The 18,198-nt window shown below is 40.9% G+C and overlaps 1 protein-coding gene across 1 annotated transcript in view; it reads right to left on the bottom strand.

The window, feature by feature from the left end:
- Nucleotides 1-18,198, bottom strand: part of LOC138303635 (alpha-2-macroglobulin-like) — a 168,610-nt gene that overhangs the window by 46,230 nt on the left and 104,182 nt on the right. Inside the window, exons 19-24 of the mRNA XM_069242932.1 lie at nt 13,527-13,755; nt 11,968-12,097; nt 10,510-10,628; nt 10,263-10,314; nt 9,297-9,383; nt 8,065-8,241 (exon numbers count right to left, since the gene is read on the bottom strand). Of these exons, the coding sequence (XP_069099033.1) occupies nt 8,065-8,241; nt 9,297-9,383; nt 10,263-10,314; nt 10,510-10,628; nt 11,968-12,097; nt 13,527-13,755 (794 nt within the window). The remainder of the gene's footprint in view (nt 1-8,064; nt 8,242-9,296; nt 9,384-10,262; nt 10,315-10,509; nt 10,629-11,967; nt 12,098-13,526; nt 13,756-18,198) is intronic.

Genomic DNA, 18,198 nt, shown 5'->3' with positions numbered 1-18,198 from the left:
GAGTGCAGACTTGCAGCATCTCTAGAAGTAGATCAGAGAGGACCCTATGTAGAGGGAAAGGTGATGGGTCACAAGGTTTCATTCTTGGTTGATACCGAAGCTACACGCTCTACAGTCAGAAGTGCAGAGGTTCCAAAATTATCACTTTCAGGGCGTACCATAAGAGTGGTCGGAGTAGCAAACCAGTTCTTGACAAATCCGATTACAGATCTGGTGCAAGTTGAGATTGGCAATGTTCAGGTACTGCATACGTTTGCAGTCTGCGATTCAAGTCCTATGTCCCTACTGGGAAGAGACTTACTGTGCAAAACAAAATGTTTGATTACCTGTTCCAATGATGGAATTGAGGTGCAGACAAACAGTGATGATGAAGGGGATGATGGTCAGTTCTCAGAGTTAGAGACAGAAACCGGGAATGAAGATTACCCTTTGATAACATTATTTCCGATGCTTACAGTGACTGACTTACCAGCCGAGTTACAGGGAACGGTGACAGAGAAAGTGTGGGACTTGACAGGAAACGAATCGGGACTGATAAAAGGAGTGGAACCAGTTAAAGTACAAGTGAAGCCAAATGCAGTGTTTACCCAGGTGCCACATATCACATGGCACAAGATGTCCTTATTCAGGTGTCGCAAATAATTGCAGATTTTGTAAAACAAGGAGTTCTGAAAGATGTATTGAGCAGCCCATGTAATTCACCGATAATGGGTCTGAAAAAGCCTTGTGGGAAGGTTCGAATTGTGCAGGACTTAAGGAAAATAAACAAGATTGTGGTAAAGTGTTGCCCCATAGTACCGAATCCAGCAGTGATCATGTTTCAGGTTCCGTGTGATGCTGAATGGTTAACCGTTGTAGACTTGTCACAAGCTTTCTTTTCGGTGCCTTTTCATGAGGACAGCCAGTTTTTATTCACTTTCAAATTCCTGGACAAAGTGTACAGTTGGTGCAGAATTCCTCAAGGGTTTTCTGAGTCACCGTCCATCTTCAATCAGATATTGAAAAAGGACTTAGAATCCTTAGTACTGCCTTTCAGTTCGACTCTAGTGCAGTACATTGACGACTTGCTGATTGCATCCAGGACAAAAGATGACTGTAGGTATGATACAATTGCCTTACTGAACCATTTGGGAAAGAACGGACATAAAGTGTCGCCGAGGAAGCTGCAGTACTGTCAGAAAGAGGTGCAGTACTTAGGACACTTGATTGAGAGAGGGTCCAGGAGAATATCAAAGGAAAGGGTAACAGCTATTTTGCAGATGAATCCCCCGACAACAAAGAGAGATGTCAGGATGTTTTTGGGAATGGTGGGCTACTGTCACCAGTGGATACCCAACTTCTCACTCAATTATCTCAAAACCATTGATAAAGTTGACAGGCAAAGAGACTAAGGACGAACCGTATACCATAACTCTGTCTAAAGAAGAGCTTGAGTCATTCATGGAATTAAGAGAGTGCATGTTCAGGGCACCAGCTTTGGGTATGCCTGATTACATGAAGCCTTTTCTACAGTTTTGTCATGAACGTGATGCTTGTTCTTTGTCTGTCTTGGCACAGGTGATGGAGGTGCAAACTGCCCTGTAGCATATTTTTCAGCTACCTTCGACCCCGTCGCAGCAGCTTTACCGGGTTGTTTGCGCGCAGTTGCAGCAGTTGGTCAAAGCCTCACGCAGTGTGAAGGCATAGTGATGGGACATCCCTTGACAGTAATGGTTCCACATTCAGTTGAAATTCTGTTGACTCAAACTAAAACCCAGCACATGACAAATGCCCGACTTACCCGATATGAGACAATCATTTTGGGGTCACCTAATGTCTCACTGAAGTGATGTACTGTATTGAACCCGGCAACTCTACTTCCTGTTAAGGGTACCGAGATTAATAATGAAGAGGAAATGGAGCATGATTGTCTTGAGGTAACAGAACTATGTACCAAGCCCCGACCTGACATTCAAGATACGCAGTTAAAGGAAAATGACTGCATTATGTTTGTTGACGGATCCTGTTTGAGAGGCTCAGTCGGAATGCTGAGAGCTAGTTATGCTGTGTGTACCATAGCTGGTATTATTAATGCTTCCTGGCTCAAGAGAGTGTATTCCGCACAAGTGGAAGAGCTAATTGCCCTTACTAAGGCATGCCACGCAGCTGAAAATCTGAGAGTTACTATCTATACTGACAGCAGATACGGATTTGGAATTGTACATGATTTTGGACAATTGTGGTCACAGAGAGGTTTCGGGACCTCTTCTGGTTCTCCAGTGAAAAATGGCGAACACATAAAGGACTTGTTACATGCGATTCAGTTACCTCATGAAATTGCCGTGGTGAAATGCAATACTCATGTTAAGTCACAAGACTTTGTGTACAGGGGAAACGGCCATGCAGATCAAGTCACAAGGTTTTGCGCATTGAACTGTATATCGTTTAAGGATCAGTGGGAATTGTTACCGCAAACTGAAAATGAAACATGCTTGAACTTTGCATTAAGGGTGGTTGATACACTAGATGAGCTAAATACACTACAGGGTCATGCTAGCAGAGAGGTTAACGCCCCTGGCAGAGAATGCAATGTGTATAAAGAGCTGATGACTTATGGGTCTCAGAGGATGGGAAAATGGTTTTGCCAAACAGTCTTCTGTCACAATTTGCAAGGTTTTATCATGGACAGGCACATCTTGGGAGAGATGCAATGATCAGGTCATTCAAGATTGACTGGTTTAACCCAAAATTCAGACAAGCTGCAGAAGTTACCTGTCACAGGTGCATCATCTGTCAACAGATGAATGCTGGAAAGGGAACTGTGGTAACCTTGAGCCACATAGGGAGGGCTGGCGGTCCATTTAGCAAGATGCTAATGGATTTCATTGAGATGCCTGTTTGTGGAGGATTGAAGTACGTGTTGATGATTGTTTGTGTTTTCAGCCACTGGACTGAAGCTTAACCCACACGTAGAAATGACAGACTCACAGTTGCGAAGCTGCTGCTTAGAGAACTAATACCCAGGTTTGGTTTTCCGGTCTCCTTAGAATCAGATAGGGGCAGACATTTCGACAATGAGGTGATTAAGCTCTTGTGTGCTGCATTAGACATTGAACTGAAGCTGCATTGTAGCTACCGCCCTGAAGCATAAGGACTAGTCGAACAAATGAATGGTACCTTGAAGTCGAGAATGGCAAAGATGTGCGCAGCTACCAATATGAAATGGCCAGATGCATTGCCCTTAGTGCTGATGTCGATGAGGAACACCCCTGATAAGAAGACAGGACTATCACCCCATGAGATCCTTATGGGTAGAGCCATGAGGCTGCCCGCAGTACCTGCAAATGCTCTTGTGAATATCACGGATGATATGGTGTTGGACTACTGCAAAGGTTTGGCTGATGTGGTTCGCTCTTTTTCTCACCAGGTGGAACCAACACATTGCCACCGATCAGTGATCCACGTCACACCCTGCAAACCGGTGACTGGGTGGTTGTCAAGAAGCAAGTGAGAAAGTCGTGTTTGGAGCCGCGCTGGAAGGAGCCATATCAAGTAATACTGACAACAACCACTGCTGTGAAATGTGCAGGCGTTCCAAACTGGATACATGCCAGTCACACAAAGAAGGTAACGTGTCCGACTGATGAGGAACTTGAAGCCTCCGGCTCAGCAAGTCCAGAGAAGGAAGTCTCAGGGCCAGAAAATAGCCAAGGGGGAACTGAGATTGTAGGAGAGCCCACTGAGAGCAGTCTAGTCCATCAAACAGTAAACGAGTTCGAGAGAGGTGACAGCGTGCCTATCTCAGTAGAGGCAGCAGGAGAACTGAATCAAGGAGAGTTTCTCCCAGAAGTAGACGGATACGGGTTAGAGCTTGAACCTGTCACAGATCCTGAAGAAGAAGAAGGGGAAATAGTAGAGCGAGATCAAAGCACACCGGCATCCCCTGAGCCAGTTGCAGGTCCATCAAGAGAAAACACCATAGCACAAGAGGAGGGTGCTGTTCAGCATCCTGAAAGGAAAAGCAGGAAGAAGACGCATAAGGGAGATAACTGGCCAGAGAAGCAGGCTGCGAAAGAAAAGGTCGTACCAGATGAAACAATAACAGAAGAAACTGATACATCCCGAGCAGAGGATCTAAGTGAAGGAGAATTGCAAGGCGAACGCAGATTGAAAGAAAAAGAACTGCAAATAGAAGGTACGCATTCCCTGAATGGGCATATGCAACAACATCTGAATGGCAACAAGAATTCTTAGCATTCTGTTTTGATCGAAAAGTACCAGGTCAATATTATGGTACCTGAATTCAAACAGATAAAGAGACTGTGTTAAAGGTGAAATTGAAATTGAAAGCTGGAAAACTGAGAAAGAGACTTATATATTACCCGATGTGACACTGATAACCTGAATTGACTTTGAAAACCCGATTATGACAAGCTGCTAACCTGATTTGACAAAAGGGTCCTGGAGTGAGTGAAACGCTGTAAATACACTCAGAAAGAAAGAGACTTTGCATCAAGAAAAAAAAAAAAAGTTTTATATCGTCCTCAAGTTGATTGTTGTTCTGCTATCTGATTCTTTACAGACATGGCTTATAATGGAGGTAGTAACAAAAAGGGTAAGGTGTGTGGTTGGTTAAGTCTTATATTAGGTATTGTGTGCAATAATAATTGTAGGTGTGATTGTAGGAATGCCGTGGTTGGATAAGAAAGCGACTAACAATGCTTCAAAACCTGAGACTACAACACTAACACCGTGGGAAAAGTTTGAGCAGGATACAAAACACTTGCATGAGGGAACTAACTCCAAAGGGGAAGTCTCCACTAATGTCTTCTATCGCTTGCTGAATGAGTATGTTGAAACCATGGATGCAAAGAACTGTTATGTGTGCACAAAGATTCCTTCATCAGTACAAGAAGGGGTCACCCACCACAGTCTTCCACTAACTTATGGTATAAGTTGTAGTTTGCTACTAACAAGATTCTATAATCAAGAGCATGTGCAATATTTTTATTCAAATTTGGATGTGGTGTTTTCTTTTGTGCCAGTGATTGAGTTTCTGAATAAGTTTGCTAAGTAGCATAGTATAAAATTAGTTAGAGGTTTCTTTGAAGCAACGCTTACATTTGGGACAGCTTATACACACTGCAATAATCTGACTTGCTTATTGACACCTGTAGAGAAAAGCTTTTTAGATCATACTGATGATAGACGCAAAGCACTGAAAGAAAGATTAGAAAAGGGGCTAGAAAAATGCACATATGCAAATGATTATGCTTACACTGCAATAAAGACGCAAGGAAAACTAGCTATAGATGCATTACATGTAGGAAGGCTTTGTATATATAGGCCGAAATCTGAACATGATACTTTATTTGTGGGAACGAGTGAATGCAGGCATGTGTTTTTGTTTCGGAGTAAATGGACATTCATGTTAAATGGACAGGGCCCAGCGATCCCTGGGATCTATTATATCTGTGGACTTAATGCTTATTACCGTCTCCCTAAGGGATGGTATGGGACATGTTATTTGGGAATAGTTTTCCCAAAGATTTACCAGATTGATGACTTAAAACAAATACCTAAAATGTCTGAATTACAACGTACTAGACAAAAACGAGAGACAGCGGCTGCTGTCGTTGGTGACATATTTGGAGCCATTATTCCTTCAGTAGGAGTTATCTTAAACTCCATAAAGATTCAAAAGTTGTCTACTATTGTGGATAACATGCTGACAAATTTTACAGGGGCTATACTCCTGATGGATACTGAACTTGCTGCGGAGAGAGCTATGACTCTTCAAAATCGGCTTGCTTTAGACATTCTTTTAGCAAAGAGCGGCGGAGTCTGCAAGGTGCTCAACAAGCGTCATTGTTGCTCATATATACCCGATAATAGTAAAAAGATTAGAGGTATGCTTACTAACCTAACTAGAGATAGTGCAGACTTGAAGGATTTGAAGGAACCTGGAGTGTGGGAGAAAGTGGGAAAAGGAATTGCCAGAGTAGGGAGCTGGTTTACCAATATTTGGAATGGGGTACTCGCAAAACTTTTAGGGTGTCTATTAATCGTTCTGGCCTGTTTATTAGGTTTATGGGGAGAATGCAAAATTAATGACAAAATTAAAAGAAATTGGACAAAGAGAAATAAAAAGAATGAGGAAAGTGAGAGGGAGAAAATGTTTAATGAAATTTGGGAAAGTTCACACAAGGGACAAGATGTTGAAATGCGCATTATGCGTAAGGTGAAAAATTAAAGTGAAAGCTCAAAGGGAAAGGTTTGTGTGATGACGAACGTCATCAGAGGAGGGACTGAGAGAGCTAGCTTATATAACCTATATTAACATGAAATATTATATATATTAATGTGTGATAAAGCCGCATAGAAAACGAAATAGTAATTTTGCTTGAACACGCACTTGAAATGTGACCACGGGAGTGGCCGCCAATGTATACGTGGACTAATAATGAGGACTAAAATGTTTATAAAATGTTATAATGAATAGGTTCTATACTAATTATTAATCATTGTGTTATTGAATTTGTTCTGAAATCCTTGTAGGCCTTAAGTTAGCATGAGCCGAAACCTAGCTGCTTGGCTCTCATATTAAATGTATTTTTCCTATCTTGCAGTGTGCTGACTCACAAAAGGACATGACCTCTTGTTTTCTTCAAAACTAGAAGCCAAATGTAACCATGCTAGATCCGTTCTCATGCATTCTTCATTGCTTGTAGGGTGATATTAAAACAAAATGCAACAGTGTAGATTAATGTAATGTACAAGGTCATTCAAACTGGTGAAGACAATGGAGCTACTGACCAAAAGATGTGCAGAGAATTACAAAAATATGAAATCATACCAGACGTGCCATCTCTGAAGACATCGAACAGGAGAACCAATGAAAGACTTGTAAAATACTATGGGGTGAAAGATAAATGACCTAATGTATTTTCTGATGGGTTAAAGATAGTGGGGTATAGCAGATGTCCAATAGAATTTTAGGGGAATGTACGACGAAAAAGGGATAAAAACCCATGACACGGGGAGCCACTTAGGTGGGTTAGGGAATGCTATTGATTTTATCCAGAAACTTTGTCACTCTGTTTGGTGACGTATTGGTTCTTTCAGAACCATCCTTGTCCTTAGATTGTCCATCTTACACTTTACCTCCTTATGAGGGAAGTGTCCCTTTTTGCCCCGGAGCTGAGTTCTGACTGATGGCGATTTGACTGATGTCCTGAAGACAAAGACTGAACCTGTGCGCAGACCTAAACTTTGGAGGGAAACTATGACAATACAATTGTGATTTGTCTGTTTGCTTTTCCTTTCTAGGTACCAACTGCTTACTTTGACAGAGACCATAGTTAGACGTTTTTCCAAATTAGTGTTCTAAATTGTTTTGCATGAAGCCCAACATGCCAATGCTAATTAGTGGTTAGGAAAGGTGCTCACTAAACTGACGCAAATAGAGAAACGGACGAATCTATGTTTTGTTGAACTGACGCGTTATTGACACTCAGCTAAATTGATTTATGTTCACGCATTGTTATGTTTTGATGTTTGTGATTCTTACCCTAATGAAATCCTATCAAAGTTGCCATATCGTGACAATGCTATTATGTTTCTTGGTTTTAAGATTGACATATCTGCTTTTAGAATTGTAATCAATAGGGAATAAAACTTCGTAAAATTCTACTAAAATGGTGTGGTTATTCATGACTGCAAGGTCATGGGAGTAGTTTGAATTGATTAATGCCTTTGAAATGTATTGTTGTGATAAATATTGATGACATTATTGACGTATTGATTGACATATTGATTAGCGATCTCGTCCTAAGGTGTCTCTCAACTGGCTCAAAAGATTCATTGGCCTGAAACGAGTCCTGATGTGCAATAAATTATCATAAAGGGACGCGTTAGCAACAGTTCAAAGGACACCCCCCTCTGTCAAAATCAGAATATATTCACTGAAGATAGTGCAATGTTAGGAAAATAGCATTTGTCTTATCTGTGACCCCTTTGATATGAACACAAATGTACAACCCTTCAGTTCAAATAAGAAACTGGATGGATAATATCATCACTCACCGCTTATTAGGTTTTCAGTCGCCTTGGATTTTATTTCATCAGTCAGTTGCCCGGTTTTGTTCAAATAATCCAGGACATAGATGTTGGGGGTTAAAAGGGCTATGATCTGCTCTCCACAACCAGATGGCATCTTCAGGAGGTGGTGCAAGTTCTGAACGACGGTTCCCATGATGTCGCCTAGAAGATGAAGAGGAATCAGAGATCTGATAAGTCATCTTTTACAGTCTAGGACTATATTACACACCTCCATCCACATTCATAATGGATTTCCCTGATGCACCACTTGCAATATTTTCTGAACACATTTGCATTACTGTCCATCACAATGTGTTGTTCTTGGGAGATGGCAGAAGATCATCACCAAACAAGCACATGGTCACCCTGTTGAGCACTCTTATCACATTGTGAAAACAGTAGGGTTCTAGTTCATATATGAAGATGTTCAGCATGGTTGTAGGTCATTACAAGTTTCCCAAAGTCTCCAGGATATTGTAGGTGGTATCTGAACTTCTGTGTTTTTGGAGGGCAGAGTGACTTCTCATGCTCTGCCTTGCTGGAAAACACTGTTGGTTCATTATGACTCCCCCACTCAAAGCTCATCCACAGCTCTTTTGGCAGATTCAAACCTCCAACCCCATCCAGGACTCCGTCCTTTTTAACACCCCAAATGTGCTCTTCGTAGGCTCACAAGGTGAACCGTTTTACAATGGTGACAGGATACGCACCACAGAACCTGAAACTGTGGTTCCTAATATTTCCCAAGATGCACAACCATGGCATGCGCTTTTATAAACATTTTTAAGGTGGTTTGGCTCTGTTACAAGACACTAATTATAGATTTATGGCTTTCTTTCTGAGGTTTGGACAGCCACATTGAAGTATATTCTTACCTAATTAGGACAATGTTCCTCCTAAATGTTTTTCTCTTTTTAAATGTGTGTAATTTTTAATTTTAATATTACATTTTTAGGTCTACGGGCAAACTTTGCATGATCTTGTTTTAATTTAAGAAACATTTACTAAAATTTAAAATGATATTGTCAGGATGAAGGAGACATTTATCTCAACCAAAAGCCATACGCCAATTGAGAGCCTTTGACATTTGTTTGGACAAAGCAGGAAGAAAGCGTAATAAAGAGGATGCAGTATTGATGGAACTGATGGGTCAATGTAGGTGCCTTTAGAATCTATGACAAGGACAGAAATTGTGTGAGGTCTCAATGATCACTCACCAACAACAGAGTAATATGCCCGTGAGGATCCTTCCACCATATTCTCGGGAACCTTGAGGTGGATCTTTTCGGAAATAGGGCTGTCCGCTAAAAGATAACATAAGACATGATGTGAAACATAGGAAATATTTTCTGCTCTGGTTCACCTGAGGTTGGAGTGGGTAGCTGAGATCATCCTGATTTGCAAATCCTTATTTCCTGCTGAGAATCTGATGTAGAGCTTGACATAACAAAAAAGTCTAACTTTTGTAAATATCACACATTAGTATTTCAGCAATTCAAATTCTTGCGCTATAGACTACTATGTGTCTGAATATATTTAGACATTGGTAGTTGCATAAAACACTGTTTTCCACATCTACAATTGTATTATTGGTGCGCAGCTATTAGGGGATGGAAACTTCAGATATAAGGTTTAGTAGTGGAGCACTTTGTATGGCTGTTTGGGGCCCAATTGTGAAATAGATAAGTGAGTTGCATGACAGGTTTAGGGTATATTGGAAGGATTGTATGTCAGAACCATTACTAAAATATCTGAGGACAATGGAAGTCAGAAACAAGATGCATTAAAAGAGTTTCATGGGAATACTAGAATGTCAGAAGGAGCTTAAAGTTGGGGTTGAAATGCTTTGGACGACCTGTATGTTGGTTCCATCACTGGAATGGTGAGAGTGGTAGAAAGCAGCACATTGGAAGATCTGTGTGTGGTACTTAGTGGTGGCATAGCAGGGTTGCCATGGATCAAAGATAAAAAGCAGCATCAGAAATGGGTCAATACAGAAGATGCTGCTGTTTAGGAGTGCTGTACATTAGTTGAGCACTATGTGGATTTCAATATTGGAGTAGCCGGTATGCCACGGGTCATGACTAAACACATTGACAGAGGCCAAACATTAAAGTGTCAAGTGTGCTGTGTGTGAAATCTAATTAAACAAGGGTTGTACCCATCAGATGTAATGAACTCACCCTTTGCACAGATCAGAGCATTGGTGGTCTCCTCTTTCTCTAGCCCTTCAGGCTGCAAAAAAGAATAACACAGAAAGTAGAAAATTAAGATTTGCATTAGGCAATGGAATATTGTGAAAAATTGAGATGGTAGAGGCAGGAAATGTTGGTTTACAACTGAGAGGTCTCTCTACACGCATTCTATGCCAGATAAGGGAAAGATTCCTACAGAAAAAATTCTCAAGAGCACCCACAACCCCAACATTACCTCCACCAGAAGCGATTTGATGACTGTATCTCTCCTCTGCACATCGTGGGCAACAATGAGGTTACCGCACAGACCTTCCCCCGTCAGTCTCTCTGCACTAACTGTAAAATTCACCTCTCCTGAAATAGGAAATAACAAAAGGCATGTCATGGAGACAAACAGAAGGAGCGAGCAATCAAAATATCTTCCTCAAAACCCAAAGCAAGGTTTCAGATTAACGTAGGAGGAAATGCGGGTTGTTTGTGTTCGGATAATTAATTAGAAGTTTGTAAGCTTTATAGTACCTTCTCCATAATGATCACTCGAAGTCATAAAGGAGAAATATCTCTGTTCCAGCAGGAATTTCTCCATTTCAGTGCAAATTACCTTTACAGCAGGTAGCAGAAGAGACACTAGTGGAAATTAGAAGACCCTTCCACTACATGAGGATTTCAATACATTGAAAGATTGTACTTATATCAGGGAGCACAGCTCTAAAAAGGGAGACAATCTGAGCATCCCTCTTTTTTGGAAATGATGGGTCTAAAGAAGAAAGATCCATTGCATTGGTAACAATTGCTATTCACAAAATGTCAGGGGTTGTGACTCCATAATACCTTTTTATAATGTGCGAAAGCCCTTTTTGGCAAGTATTTGCAACTTATAAAGGGGGATTTGTTTTTGCGACCCTTTCCAAACTGTAAACAGGAAGAGTCATAAAAGGAGAATCCTCCTTCTGCATATGAATTGCCATGAGATATATCAATAGTTTATAACCGCAGCTTTGGCTGTATCCCAATGAGCAGATACTAACCACCAATGTGGGCTGCCAATCAATTTGCAAAGTGGACATTTGGTCTCCAATGATGTTTCCCCAGCATGTCAAATTTGTTTAAAGTAACACATGTCCTTTTAATTGGCATGGGCTACTTTTTTTTACAGTAGATGCTGGTAAAGCAAACACAAGGGGGCGAGGTCTGCTCCCTCTCACAGGCCTCTAGATCTGCATTCTTAGCCATTCATAGAGGGAGGAAAAACCCAACATGTCTCATTAATTTTCACAAGACAGGAAGATTTGCAATCCTCTAGGAGTATGCATTCTGTGATATGACTTATTAGTAAATGAGTCTCATTGCAAAAGATGCACAATTTGTACTTGCCACCGGTCCTTTGATACATGACGTCCTTGGATACCACTGTCAGGACAATGCTCAGCAGATGCAGTTCAATATTTTAGCAGTAGAGTAAAGATCCATGTGCCTATCTACTGTACTGTAATGGGATTGTTTCTATCCCCATCAAGAGCTCTTCTAAAAGAAGGTAGCAGGTTCAATGCAGGGAAAAGTTTCAAGTTTGTCTTTTCTACCGGGATATTTTTTAGCAGTGCCAGAACGTCTTTGAGAAAAAGCAAGCAACACCAGGGAAGGTAAGTGATGCTATGAGGACCCGATCAAAGATTGATTTTGAAATTATCCTTACCGAGGGCTTTTAGAGTTATGACCCAGGAGACAGTGACCCTCTGATTGGCAGGAACGGAGTATCCCTCCTCCTCCTCCTTTTTGGTAGGTTCTGCATGGTAATCTTCTGATTTATCTAGTGTAATGCTGACCTGTGAAGATAAAGACACCACTTACATGAAGGCCTCACCAATAAAGAGAGCACCCCTCAGACCCCTCAAATTAATCCTTGACCCCAGAATAAAAAAATTCAAGAGCCAAAAAAAAAATGTCCACTACCCTGGGTCTCAGAGCAGCATGCATCCTGGTGTAAAATGCTATAATGTCTCATCTAGGTAGTAAGTACAAATACAATACCATACAATTTATAACCCATGCTAAAACTAATAGTGTAGCACTCAGCAGATAGACAATTGCAGTTCATTTGAGCTGCAAAATGCTTTTACTGCTTGATGCATTTACAGCCACATAAGACTAAGCTGATAAGGCTCATATCCATCACCCTGTACTGTACCAGTTCACACTATAACAAACCCATTAGCATCTGATTAAGCAGGGAATAACTGAAGAGATCGGCTACTTTCGTCTGGCCAATGGAGGACTTTTAGCTCATAAGTATAGGTGCAAATAGGCTACATTCTATGACCACTTCTTGACATGTCACAATGAGAATCAGATATGGATCAGATATGGGATGATATTAACAAAGTTCATCCCAGGAGATCTCTCCACCATTCCTCCCTTTATGCTACGCCTGCTCAGGACCATATACTTTAAACATAATATTCAGAATTGACAACCCAATGTAGTATCCAGATCAGTGGGCTATGAATGTAAGAAATTCCACAAAGGGACCTGCAGAGCTGCTCAAAGGGACCGGTTTTATGAAAACCATAAACTGCGTGCCTGTCTCACACACTTTTTCATCCATCCTACTGCTAAGTGCGGTGTCTCAAAACATGATAACCACACGTCAATGGCCTTCACAAATGACATGGCAACAGCCCACAGGATCATAACAAAGACAGCAACACTTCCAACATGCTTCCCGTGGAGGCAAGCATTTCAGTGCTCCACATAGGGGTAGTAGGTATTATGTAAATGTTGTTGTGCAGTATAATGCTCCTATATGACCCTCAATACCAAACTCAACCGAGGTGGTTGGATGGCCACAATTTTATGTGAAAACAGCCCCACCATTTAAGAGGTGTTGTCAATGTAGGAATGTTCAAATTAGCACTACATTTTCCATTTGATTAACAACCATAACTCGACTCTTGTCACCCCTAAGGATGCAGCTATCTACCTATTTAGTGGTGTTATTCACCACATATAACCAGCAGCTTCGGCTCATATTAACTATCCACCACTCTTGTGTCTATTTATGCTTTGGTCATTCACAGTTTTTTGCCAGTTAAATTCTCAAAATTGTTCATATCCCTGGCATTTTTTAGAGATTCACAAAGACCAGACTAAAGGTTTGTACAAGTACTCTATTATACTTCATCAGGCACCAAAGATTTTTGGTATCTTGTACTTTGCTCAATAAGGTTTGAAGAAATAAACATAAAAAAGACTCACACGTATGCACCTGTCCAGGTAGTTGTAGACGGTGACCTTCAGTTTGAAGGCCTCACCACGAATGACGGAGTACGGAAGGGTCATGTCCGTAAAGAAGGGCTGGAAGGCAGTCAGAGAAGTGGTGGGGGAGAGGCCAAAACCTGTGTCCGGTGCCAAGCAGAAAGCACTGGCTTTCCACTCAGTGATGGTGTCTGGGATGGTGCACGGTAGTTCCACATTCCCTGTGTCACTGGTAAGAAATTGAATATTTAAAATATTATTCTCAAAATTGTTTGTGACACAGCATATATTTCCAATGTATAGAGTATAAGGTAAGCAAAAAACATAAAAATGAAAGCTACTGGAGCGGCAACATAAACATCTATACCCAATTGATAAAGGAGGTAGAAGTTTTTTGTTTAAAAGATATCCCTCGCTCCTTGCCTTGCAAGCAGACCTGTTGTATTCTACATGTTATGCCTTGCTTTGTATTCTGCATTCAATGCAAAAGTTGGTCACGGAATACAGGAGGCAAAGCAGTTATATGTTGTCTGTCCTGCTAAAAGGGCTCTCTGCTGCATATTAAACCTACTTTCTATTTACTTGGAGTGGACTTATTTGAATGGCAGCCCTGCAATGGGGACAAAGGAAGAAGGTACACCTTCTGAGAAACCTTTAGTTTCCTTTATTTTGGATATTTTCTGTGTCTGTTTCAGCTGCTTTCAGTCATATTCCTGTTCATCCTAGTTCCAACTTGTACTGTGTATTTGTGTCAGCTATATTTTTGTTGCTCATATAATCAACTTACCGTTTGATCTCCACCCGTCAGTGAAGCCTTGTGGACGAGCCGTAAGGAAGATCGAGGATCTGTCCTGAGGGGCTCCATGAGGAATTACAGGAAACTGTCAGGACCGTCCCGTTAGTCATCCTACGAGGCGAGGGAGAGCCCCAAGGAAGTAAGATATTCTACACACTCCCTGCAACAACTCACGCACTACGTACAGACGCATCACATGTTTGTACATGAGTACCATTTTGCTTTGGGAGCTCACAGGTGATATGCACACCAACAACAATAGTTTGTATATATTTACACAGGTGCTGTGTGTGCACACCTGTAAATGGTGATACACATACCTGAATTGGAACTGTTTGACTGAGCCTACGTATATCATTACTTATACGCAGTGATTCACACACCTTTTTAGTGTAGACTAACATACCGGTGATTTGCACACCTTTCACTATAATTCATTTTTCACGTTCTTTATCTGTTTAAAAAATGTTTACACGTTTTTATTTGTTTTAAAAAAAGATTGCAGTACAAACTCTTACTGGTGTAAGTTTACATATAAATGTTTGAGTAAAATGTGTGAGAATTGGTTCACAATTTAGGAAAAACTGCCTTCTATGCACATCTCCTATACTAAGTTCCTACTGTGTGAACTGAAATTGATTCTAGGTAGTTTGATCCACTGGCTCAGTTTTTTACAAAATAAAGGTGAAGTTGCTATCCCCTGGATTAGATCGAAAGAGAAGTTCATCACATGCATGAAGGTGATGGTGGACGCATGGGAACACACAAGAAAAAGAGTATATTTTTACATTGTCTTGGCTCGGAAGGACAAGTGGTCTTTAGAACGTTACCTCAAATAATGCCTATGGGTGAGCAAGGTGACTTAGATATATATAAGGAAGCTATTGTGAGGATGGAAGTAGGTTTAAACCTACCACAAGCATTTCTCTTAATAGATTCAAGTTTTATAAGAGAGAGAGAAGAGACGCGTTATAGATATGGTAGTAGCACATATATAGCATCGTATGTTTGGTGTCCTGCAATTCACAAAGAAGGTAAAAAATGTGGTTGTGTGGGACATTTTGCTGAAGTTTGCAGAGCTATCAAGAGGAATATTACCCAGGCATGCGGAAAAGTGTCTTGCACATTTGATGTAGGGATGTGTGGATCTATGGGTGAGTGTGGAAAAGGCATAGATGTTAGTAAAGGAATTGTTTTATCTGTAAGAGAATCCAAGGAGGGTATACATTAATGTAATGTGAAACATCCACCTAGATGCACTGTCAAAGTTGGAGATGTTGAACTTAATCTCATGGCAGATTCAGGTTCTCCCTGGACCATTATTACCAGAGAGTACTTCATGGAAAAATTAGAAGGAATAATTAATGTTGGTAATTTGCATCCTTCAGATATAATTGAGGAGAGTTTTGAGGGATCTACCATTAATATGATTGGAAACGTGTGTGTGAAATTGGAATTTAAAGCAAGGAGCACACTCCTTAAGCTTTACTGCAGTGAAGGGTTTGAATGTATTGGGTTGGAGAGATCAGTGGGAGCTGGGGATAGTACTGAATCCCCATAGTAAGGATCCAGTATTGCTGTGTGTTGATGACGTAAGAGAACAAGAGCGTGCATTGAGAAAAAGCTAGTCATAGAATGCTTTCCAGAGGTATTTACTGATACATTGGGTAAGCTAAACATTGTATACATACGATTAAAATCAAAAGTAAAGCTGTACCAGTTTAGCAGAAATTGAGAGTACCCATCAATGTGAGAGACAAATTGATGTAAATTTTAGTAGTCAAAGACTATATTATTTAAGAAATTTAATCTGCAGGTTGAGATTCTCCCATAGTTTTGGCCTACAAACCTGATAACAAGTTGAGGTTAGGTTTCGATTTGAGGGCTTTGAATCCTAACATATTAGTAGACTGTCACCCTTTACCTAACATCAATGAAGTAATGTCCATGTTGGAGAGTGCGCACATTTTTTCCACTTTGGATTTCAGATCGGCATACCATCAAATTGTATTGTCTGAGGAGTCTAAGCAATTACCAGCATTCATAACACCTCAGGTCTTGTATTCATTTACCAGAATGCCCTTTAGACTAGCCTCTTTGGCTTCTGTGTTTGAAAGGGCTATGTTCTATATTTTCAGAGATGTTGATAAGTATGTGGAATGCTTTCAAGACCATACTTTCAATTTCTCCAGGACAGCAGAGGAACATCTACAACATATTAATGAAGTGTGCAGTAGATTAAAAGAACATGGTTTAACCCTGAAAGGATACAAATGTAAAAATTTTAAGACATCTGTTGAATACCTTGGTCATACACTGTCTGGCGATGGGGTAGTGCTGAGAAAATCCAATGTGGAAACCATTACCAATGCCCCAGTGCCTGTTAATAAATAACAAGTGCTTTTGTTTGCAGGGAAGTGTAAATATTATAGCTAGTATATTGGAACCTTGGCACCAAGATGGAACCGCTGAGAGCTTTTGAGACAAAATGTAGAATTTAATTGGGCAGACAAACAACAAGTCCCGTTTGAGCAGGTAAAACAGGAGATTGTAAAACCGCCTACCCTCATACCTTTTTGCAAGAGGAAAGACTGTATAATTACTGTGGATGGGAGCATGTATTGACTGGGTGGAGTACTGTCCCAAAGGAGTGGAATGTGGCATTCGCATATAGGATGTTAAGTGAGACTGAATGTAGGTATGTTGTATTTGAAAGCGAGCTGTTAGTGTGCGTTTGGTACATAGAACACTTCAGAAACTATGCATGGGGCAGAAGGTTTTTGCTGAGAACAGATCACAAACCATTGATTAACATATGGCCTTCGGGGGGAAACTTAATGGCGCATTTTGCCAGACACACATCAAGGTTACAAGAATATAGTTCGGAACAAAATTTGTCCCAGGAAAAAAAAATGTGACAGCTGCTTTTTTGTCCCATTTACCAATTCAACAAGTTCTGGAAGGAAGCAAAACTGTGAAGTGTGGGATGGTTACCACAATAAAGGACATAGTACCCAAGTCCGTATTTATACTTTTTTAGCGCCGCATTTGCGTAGTTTTTTGACGCAAAATCGGCGCAAACTTCCAAAATGTTACATTTTGGAAGTTTGCGCCGATTTTGCGTCAACATTTTGGAAGTTTGCGCCGATTTTGCGTCAAAAAACGACGCAAATGCGGCGCTAAAAAAGTATAAATACGGGCCCCAGTGTTTTTGGAAAAAAATCAGAAGAGGTTTTAAAACAGAGCAAAAGGGCTGATGAAAGTTGGCAAGGAACAAAACATATATAATGGAAGGCTGGCCTAAACAGAGAGCTGTAGTCGGAACTGTTACCCATGTACAAGGTTGCGGATGAGTTGGAAGTAGAAGGAGATTTAGGGGCATATTTAAGAGCACTTAGCGCCATTCCAATGTCATGTTAGTGTTATTTTTACGCTAATGTGCCATTAAAAGACCAAATAATGACACGCCATGTATACAAAGTGGCGCAATGCATGCATTGTGCCACTCTGCAACCCTCTACGCTACATTATGCGTGCGCCAGGTATAATGTATGCAAAGAGAGCGTTCCCCCATTAGGTGGGCCCAAAAAACTGGTGCAAGGAAATTCAAGAGACTTCTTTGCACCATTTTCTTCAGCACTTTTAACGCCTGCTCAAAGCAGGCGTTAAATGGAGGCTTCCATTGCTTACAATGGGCCTCTGGGTGCTCTGCAGGATTAGCCTCAGAATTGTTTACGCTGATCCTGCAATGCACCAGACTAGTGTCACAAATTCAGATGCCAGTCCCCTAACTACTGTCATGGTGCACAGTATTGTAAATGTGCACACATGGTGGCATTAGGAGGGCCCTAATGGGTGGAAGAAAAGTGGCGCTGC

This window comes from Pleurodeles waltl, chromosome 7 (assembly GCF_031143425.1).
Source record: "Pleurodeles waltl isolate 20211129_DDA chromosome 7, aPleWal1.hap1.20221129, whole genome shotgun sequence".
Lineage (NCBI taxonomy): Eukaryota > Metazoa > Chordata > Amphibia > Caudata > Salamandridae > Pleurodeles > Pleurodeles waltl.
The sequence above is the reverse complement of the archived record's forward strand: the minus strand, read 5'-3'. Positions and strand labels throughout refer to the sequence as shown.